General features: G+C 47.3%; 1 protein-coding gene across 1 annotated transcript; it reads right to left on the bottom strand.

Moving 5' to 3' along the window:
• Positions 1-296: 296 nt before the first annotated feature.
• ZNF367 (zinc finger protein 367) lies at positions 297-7,657 on the bottom strand. The gene is made up of 5 exons (XM_056514415.1): positions 6,875-7,657; positions 5,748-5,898; positions 3,994-4,113; positions 3,486-3,624; positions 297-2,895 (listed from the first exon to the last, which is right to left on the bottom strand). The coding sequence occupies exons 1-5, from the start codon at positions 7,232-7,234 to the stop codon at positions 2,655-2,657; spliced, it is 1,011 nt and encodes a 336-aa protein (XP_056370390.1). The 5' UTR covers positions 7,235-7,657; the 3' UTR covers positions 297-2,654.
• Positions 7,658-8,327: the final 670 nt, after the last annotated feature.

The raw sequence follows: 8,327 nt of genomic DNA, 5'->3' as shown, positions 1-8,327 counted from the left end.
GCCGCAAAGCGGGGCCTCTGCGGCTCGCCCCGCGGGGGCAGGCGGCAGGGACATGGCTGCAGCCGGTCCTCAGCACCCCCAGAGCTCGGCCTGGGCTTCGCACGGAGGGATGGACTCCCACAGGTTTCTCAAACCATGAAACACGCTCTACGGAATTTGCCTGGGGAGGTTTAACTTGTGTCAAATTTCAAGGGACAGGGAAAATAAACACCTGCAATCTTCTCCACAACAAGTCGGGCTGTCAGAAATAAGGAAGAGGCTGAGTATTTAATAATTACCAAACAGCACACATTAAATCTGAAAATTAAATCAAGTTTTTATTCAAAGCATCTATTAGAATGACAGCACAACTCTTCTGCTTTTAACTCACGCCAAACTACAACTTAAATCTTTCAAAACACCAAACAATTCCTTGTATGTAATCACTTAATAAAACAAAAAGCAGTCTTCCACATCTCATCTTTGCTTTTTTTACTCGGTATTTTAGCCAAAACTTGTCATGATCCAAAACTGCTTCAGCTGTCTGAATTTTGTCTGTGGCAAAGTACAGTGTACTTGTCATACTTCAAAGACCTGAGGAAATATTCTGGCTGACTGAAAAAAAAAACTCGAAAACTTCAAACCTAACAACAACAACAAAAAAACCCAAACAAACAACAAACCCACCAAAACACAACCAATCCTGATGAAGTAATATTCCAGTCTGCAAGTGGCTGATAATAACAGTCTTCTGCCCTGTGAAATACTACTCAGGAGCAATTCTGAGTTATGATTCAGAATTACAACAGATGTATGTTCAGGGCTATGGAATCAGACTATTCACATAAAGCCAGATGAACAGTCCAAAGCATGTAATATTTTTTAGAAGCCCAAAACCTACACACATGAATGAATTAGAATTTTTACACAGGCCAAGAAGCCTTGTATGACTAGTGTTTCCTATATTTTTCAGAAGCTGAAGCAGAAGTTAAACCGTATCACTGGTGCAAAATTACTTACATTCAATGCAAGAGACTTTTTAAAAATTATTCAATTATTTTTAGTTAAGTGCATCAACACAGGATTTAAACAAACTGGGTTAATGAGATTTTTCAACCACAACAGGATATCAGAGAACATACTTCAACAGCTGCAGCTCCTGATGTAAAAATACTCTACTCTTCTGGAACAGCTGTATGCATCTGGTCAGCCTATATCAACTGATTGATAAAATGTTTTCTTCCTTTTCAGTTCAAGTGAGAGGGAAAAAGGCTTCCCTTCTCATCTGAATTTCCTGACTTTCAATGAGAGGAACAAGTTAAAGCAAGCAGGTCAGTAAATACACATTATTAATATCCCCTTAAGCAGTAGCTTAATAACAACAACAACCAACAACAAAACCACACACAAAAGTCCAATCTGAAAACAAAGTTTTGTTAGCGTATTAGGAATCTCTGGCTGCCTTCAAAGCAAAATATGGTAAAAGATCACCATGAAAAAATGCTACTGAAAGTATACAAGATTCACAAAGTGACAAGATACCCTGTTAAACATTTTATATCAGCATCTGAATACTAGGCAGCATTCTGCAACTTATTTGGGAAATATATGAAACCACACTGTTAACACACTTGTAACTACCTTTGGAAGCCTATTTTCTAATTGTATAGTGAATACTTTTCTGCAGTGTTTATAGCTTTCCTATGGTTAGTGAACAAAAAATCGCCATGTTATGCTGGAGTAAAGCAGTAAGGTGGCTTTATGCACAGTAAGTATGAAGGCTTCTATTTGCTAATCATTATAAAAGCAATACTTTAAAACTTAGTGTTTGCTAATAGAAGACCTAGAATAGTTTACTACAAATCCATACACCCTGTAAATAACCCCTTTATTAACAAAATCAAGTGCCAAATCACTACAGGGCCCAAAAACACCTGAAAAAATATTACCAATTGTTCTCCTTTTTCTAGACTTTGCAAGACTAATCATTTTCAGATAAAACAATGTGCAAAACTTCCCAACTACACATGTTAGGAACAACAAGTGCTACCAAGAGATTCTGCTGAAATCAAATCAAAAAAATGTGAAGCAGCAAAGTCAAGCCTCATACCTTGGGCAGTCACAGTGAAGATATTCCCTGCATGAAGCATTTTCTTTCCCTGTACAAGTTGAGATAACTAACCTTTGCCCTTCACCTTGGAGATGCTAGGAAAAGATATACTGACATTAGAAAAACATGTTTTCACTGCTGTTTAACAATATCCCCAGACCCATCACTTTGATAGTCAGATAAATACTTCTTTGTCAGCCTTCTTTGGCCACATGTACCATCCTGCTAATCGAGAACACTTTGCTCAGAAAGTGTTTCCTGTGAAATCTGCTTCAGATAAATGAGTTAACCTTGCAAAATCTAGCATCCCACAACACATAAATTTGTCAACCCTGCCTTATGCAGTCCTATATTTACAAAATACTTAGAAACTTTACATCTGTCTTCTACCTTATCAAAAGTGCAATTCTCTCGCCCCATGTTATGAGGCAACAACATTCTTCATAAATTCTACAGAATAGCAGCCTATTATAAGCAAATAAGGTGCTTAGCTTATGCTTGGGATCTAACTGGTTAAGGAACACCAGAAAGTACTTTTTTTATGGGCAGAGACTGCTCTTCCTATCTACTGTCGCAGGGGTGCCACAGCTAAGTTTGCGAGCTCGATGAGTGCCAGCGCGCCATGCATGCGTTCACGCTGCTCCTGGAGCCGGCGGTGCCGGGCAGCTGAATGAGCGCTGTTTTTCTCTTCATCATCCTCTTCATCAGACTGAAGATACTCCATTGGGTCCTGCTGTTCCTGATCCGTTTTCTGGATTGCTTTGGTCTTCAAAGCAGGAGCACGCTGCTCTCTAGTCTCCCAGTATCTATAACATCAAATGTAAAGAATACTTGTAAAATACACATAACTGACTCGCACACCAACAATTCAAAATGAGCAAAAACCTCTGAAGTACTAGATTAAATCCAACTGGGCAGTGCACTTGGCTGTATATTTCAGTCCTTACATGGTAGTATTTAAGCTGTCAGAAACCTTCTTTATTCAGTGTTTTAACTGTAAAGTGTCCAAGTGAACATCTGTGACAGATTTCTTGTCTCCATGGTGTTCTCAGCAGGCATTTCTCCCTAGGCATACAGAGTCCCTCATACAAATGCTAATTCAGCAAAACTGTAGCACTAGCTAATGAAAGTATTACCAGGTGTTGATCAAGCAAAAAGAAGTGTTTAAGCAGAGAGCAAACACAAAACAAAACAAAACTAAGAAAAAAAATTTCATTAGGAACTTTGTCTTGATCAGGAGTACATAATTATTTGAGGGGAGACAAGGCTGTGCTGATGTGTACCAGAAGAACATCTAGGTTTAGTTTCTTAGGACTTTACTGTCCCCAAGAATAAATGCTGTGTCAGACCACACTTTTAAGTATTTTGAGAAAGATGACACCATAAGGGAACTTACTTTGCCAGCCACTCGGCCACAGCTTTATTGTCAGCTGTCTGCTTCTTACTCAGTCTGTCCGTGAGCTCTTCCCTCTTCAGTCGGGCGTATGGATGTTTGGGACAATGACGGTTTGCATGTGTGAATCTGCTTAAACAGCCTTAAAAAAAACACAGAGTGACCATGAAGAATGTGTTACAGAAAGCAGTCAACCAGAGAAAGTGTAACATCTGTGGGATGGAAATACCATTTGAATCCACCCTTCCCCATTCATAAAACCCTAGGTTTGGTTGAAAATCGCAGGCAAGGTTCCAAACATGCCCCATTATTTTATACATTAGTAACCACTGATAGAGAATGTATGCAATCCTCAGATACATACTTGCAGAATTAGGCAGGTTCTGCATGGCTCTTCCCTTCTCTAAAAGTTCCACCAATTAAACTCCAAAGCTTTTGCCATGTGAACACACATACATTTCCGATATTAGTCTGACTCCAGAAAGCTGCAAATTGTTCTCTGATGACTCACCATTCTCTGAGCAGACAAAAGGCTTCTCTCCTGTGTGGAGACGCTGGTGAGTTTTCAGCTGCCCACTCTGTACAAAGGCTTTCCCACAATCTGGGTAGTCACATAAGTAAGGTCTTTCACCTTAAAAGTAGTAACAGTAGAGATTTATGAAAGATGACTAGAACTGTCGTAGTATCCAGTGGTGCTCCCTGGCTTGAGACTTCCATAAATTCTCCTTTTACCCACTCAGAAACTTACATCTACTTAAAAAAACCTAGTGGTACTTTGAAGTGCATCCTCTATGCTACTGGACAATATACCTATTTCCAAAGAAAAAAAAGAATTTTTACTTCTCCTAGTCATATTTTCTGTTTTAAGACTGTTAGATAGCCCTACGTAAGTTTTGTGAAACTGAAAGAAATATATAAAGTAAATGGACAAGTAATGTAATTCAGGTTGTAAGCAGAAGAATTTTATCCTTACCACAGCCTGAACTAGGATAAAATATCTGCAGTCATCATTATTACAGGATTGTAGAAATATCTCATTAGGAGAAATATCTCATGTTTAAGAAAAGTATAATGATGGATGCTGCATGAGAAACTTATTCCAGATTTAAGTTTTCTTAGGACAGTCATCAAGGAAGATTTCTTCAGGCAAACTGCAACCAGAAGAACAAAGGTAACAGGTGCCTCCTTCCTCAAGCACTACACAAAGGCATGCCATGCCACCACCCTCAGTGAGGCAACAAAATGAAGGTGAGTCTGGCTCATTAATTCAGAGGAATGACAGGGTAAGACCTACTCAGTTAAGTCCTTCTTACAAGTTCAACACATTGTAGGACCAAGTGAAATAACACCTTTTGACCAAAAAACATGAGGAATGCTGCTGTTTAATATCATTATCTAGATTAATCATAGTGATTTGGGTCAAAAGGAGTGGCTGAAAGCCAAGGCTTTTGAGGGATTTTGTTTGGTTGGTTTGAGGGGAATGCTGGTAGTTGTGTCTGTGTTGTGAGCTACATTTTTTCCTATTTTATGCCAAATACGGAATTCTGTTGAAGAAATAAAATGTATTTGCTTGGTTTAAAAAAACCCAAACTGCATCTTCAGTTCAAACTCAGCTGAGTATTAAGTGAGTTCATCATACATTTTAACTTAACTGCAAATTGCCTTCTAAACACAGTTCAATAAATTCGCATGATCTCCTCCACCCCAGAAAATGAATTTGAGGTGGTGGGAAAAAACAACTGGGTGGTGATTTTCAGCTTGTGGACTCTTCTCTCAATATTTAAGCACACTTCCTAGGATGTTACAATCCTGAAGTTGCCAGCCCCTTTTTAGGTTACTTTAACCTCTTACAAAAAATTTCAATTGTAATATGAAAAATACATCAGCAATGAGGAAATAAATCATAGAGAAGAGGCAATCAGGATACAAAGTGCTATCAAGCTCAAGCACAGAGTACCAAGCCCAAGACTAGTTCTCTCTCTTACAGCATGAGTCTGTGACACCAACAGATAAAATGTTCAGATCATTTGCCTATACTATTATAACCCAAACTGCTGCTATATTTCCCCACGACAAACATGGTTATAAAGACTTTGACTGACTAACAAGCAATGAGAGCAAAGTATGATTAATTTAGCAGTTACAATAAAATCATAACAGGTCAAGTTCTTTGGGGTTCCTTTATGTTTGCTTGGGAGGTTTAATCCCTTCACTCACTCTTCCTGAGTGGCTCTCCCCAGCTATTCACACCTTCCTTTTACTCACCAGTGTGAGTTCGTTTATGGGCTTGCAGTGATTTCTCTCGTGGAAAGACCCTGTTGCAAATATTGCAGCGTATCCTGCTGGAAGAGTGCTCTCCTTCACTAATCAGGTCTCGGACAGTGTCTGCTCTCGGACGGCCACGTCTTATTCCATCCTGGGTGTAAATAAAGGCAACTAAACTCAGGCGCTTCCTCCCCCCTGCAGTTTGGCCAACGGGCACAGCGTCCCCTGGAGGGACAGCATGACCAAGGATGGTGCCGTGACAGCACAGAGCCACGCCAGACTGGGCCCAGCCCACTCCTAATGGCTACACTGAGGCTGGTGCAGCAGGGGAGGGAGATACAGGCACCACCGTGTGCTCAGCAGTGGGGGAGAAACTAAGAAGATCACAGAATAGGTCAGGTTAAAGGGAACCACAGTGGATCATCTGCTCCAACCTCCCTGCTCAAACAGAGTCGTTCTAGAGCCCATGGCACAGGATTGTATCCAGGCAGTTCCCAAGTATCTCCAGTGAGGGAGACACCAAAACCTCTCTGGACAGCCTGTGTCAGTGCTTGGTCACCAACACAATAAAGAAATTCCTCCTCATACTGAGGTGGAACTTCCTGCATATCAGCTTCTGCCTTTTTTCTCCAATAGCTTGTTACAAGCAAGGAGATCCTGGCTCCATCCTCCTGGCACCCTTGTTGGATATTCATATCAATTAATAAGGTTCTCTCTCAGTCATCTCCTCTCGAGGCTGAACAGGCGCAGCTCCCCCAGCCCTCCCTCACAAGAGACCCGATCCAGTCCCTCAATCATCTCTGTTGTCCTACACTAGACCCACTCCAGGAGCTCCGCGTCTCTCTTGTACTGAGGAGCCCAGAACGGGACAAAGCACTCCAGATGCGAGGAGACAGAGGGCAAGGGGTTTTTCGATGGTGAAGGTGGGGTTTTTTTAGCCTACTTTTTACTTTGGAAAGGAGGAAGGACGGGCAGCTGCACCGCCCCCTGCTCTTCCCCGCGGCGCGCGCGCCGTTGCCGGAAGTGACTTCACTTTAAATGTCCGGGCGGAAGCGCGGGAGGGGCGCGCGCCGCGGAGTCACCCTGTGAGCGCGCGGCCCGCCCGCCCCCGCCCGCCGCGCACTCACCTTCAGGTGCCGGTGCCGGCCGCCGCTCCCCGGGCTCCCCGCCTTCTCCTCGTCCCCGCCGGGGACTCTGCCCGCTCCCCCGCGGGGCGGCGGGAGGGCTGACGGGCCGGCGGTGCTGTCGCTGCCGCCGGGGCTGAGGGTCACGTTGTGCGCGTTCTCCCCCCAGCGCCAGGGGTACACCATAAAGTCGCTGAAGCCGGGGCTGGTGGGGACAGGCGGGACGGGCATCGGCTCCTCGCCCCCGCTCGCCCCCGCGGAGGGTTTGATCGGGGTGGTTTTGATTACGGAGACCAGGACGCGCTTCGGGGAGTCCTGGCAAAAAATCACCGGGGGGGGTCCCGGCGGGAGCCGCTCCGCCATCGCCGAACACTCGCGGGCAGGGGCGAAGGGAGCGCGGAGAGAGAGGAAGAGGAGGACGATCCGCGGCGGCACAGCCCCGCTGTCCGCGCCCGTGTCCCGGGTTGGGCCGTGCAGCTGCACGGACGTCCCGCGGCCGTCGCCACCTGTCGCCGCCCGGGCCCGCCTCAGCCGCTCATCACTGTGGACGGCGGCTCCCTGTGGTTCGGTGGCTTCCCCTCCGCACCCCTCCGCCTCTGCGGCCACCCCCGAGCGGATCCGCTAATTTAGCGGCGGCCCCTGGCCATGGCAGCGGCCGGAGCGAAGCAGTCACAGCGTCCCCGCACCTTTCGGAAGTGAAGCCGGCCCCGCTGGCAGCCCTGGTCCCGGCGATGCCCGAGGAAGAGCCGCCGCCGCCGCCACGATACCTCCGCGCTCGCAGCCCGGGCCGAGCCCCAGGTTTTCCCGCGTTACGTTTCGCGCCCGAGCGCAGCCAATCACCCGGCCCGCCGCGGGTGTCACGGGGAGTCTGTTCCCGCCGGCCAACCGCTGGGCGGGAAAGTCGGCGGCCGCGCCTCTGAGGGCGGGGCCCGAGGGCGAGGCTGGGCGGCTGCAGCCACCCCATTGGGCAGAAGCCGGGCTCGGGGCGCCAGGGGAGGCGCTGATTGGCCCGCTGCGGCGGGGGCGGGGCGCGGCAGGGGTGGTGCGCGCGGGCAGGTTTGGCGCGCTGTGGCTGTGGGCGGGCTGCGCGGGCCAATCCCGTGGAGGCGCAGCGGAGTTGGCGCGCCCGGCGGCTTAAAGGGGTCGCTTGGCGGTGGAACGGCGGGTCTGGCTTCCCTTCCCTTCCTTAGGGCGGGGGGAACTCTTTCCTTTCCCCTGCCGGGGCCCTGCCCTTCAGCGGCGGACAGACCTGGGAGGGAACTTGCGGGCTGGGAGCTGCCCCGTGAGCTGCCGCCGCTGCTGCGGGGATCTTACGGCGGGCGGGGTCGAGACGGCGCGGCCGTTATGGCGCTGGCGGGGCCGCCCGGGGAGACGCCCAGTCTAGCAGCGAGCCCTTGGCAGTAGGGCACTCGTAGCTGTACAGCTACATGCACCGGTCCCGGGGTTGTGAGAAGCA

Source organism: Oenanthe melanoleuca, chromosome Z (assembly GCF_029582105.1).
Source record: "Oenanthe melanoleuca isolate GR-GAL-2019-014 chromosome Z, OMel1.0, whole genome shotgun sequence".
Lineage (NCBI taxonomy): Eukaryota > Metazoa > Chordata > Aves > Passeriformes > Muscicapidae > Oenanthe > Oenanthe melanoleuca.
This window is presented reverse-complemented; position numbering and strand designations above follow the sequence as displayed.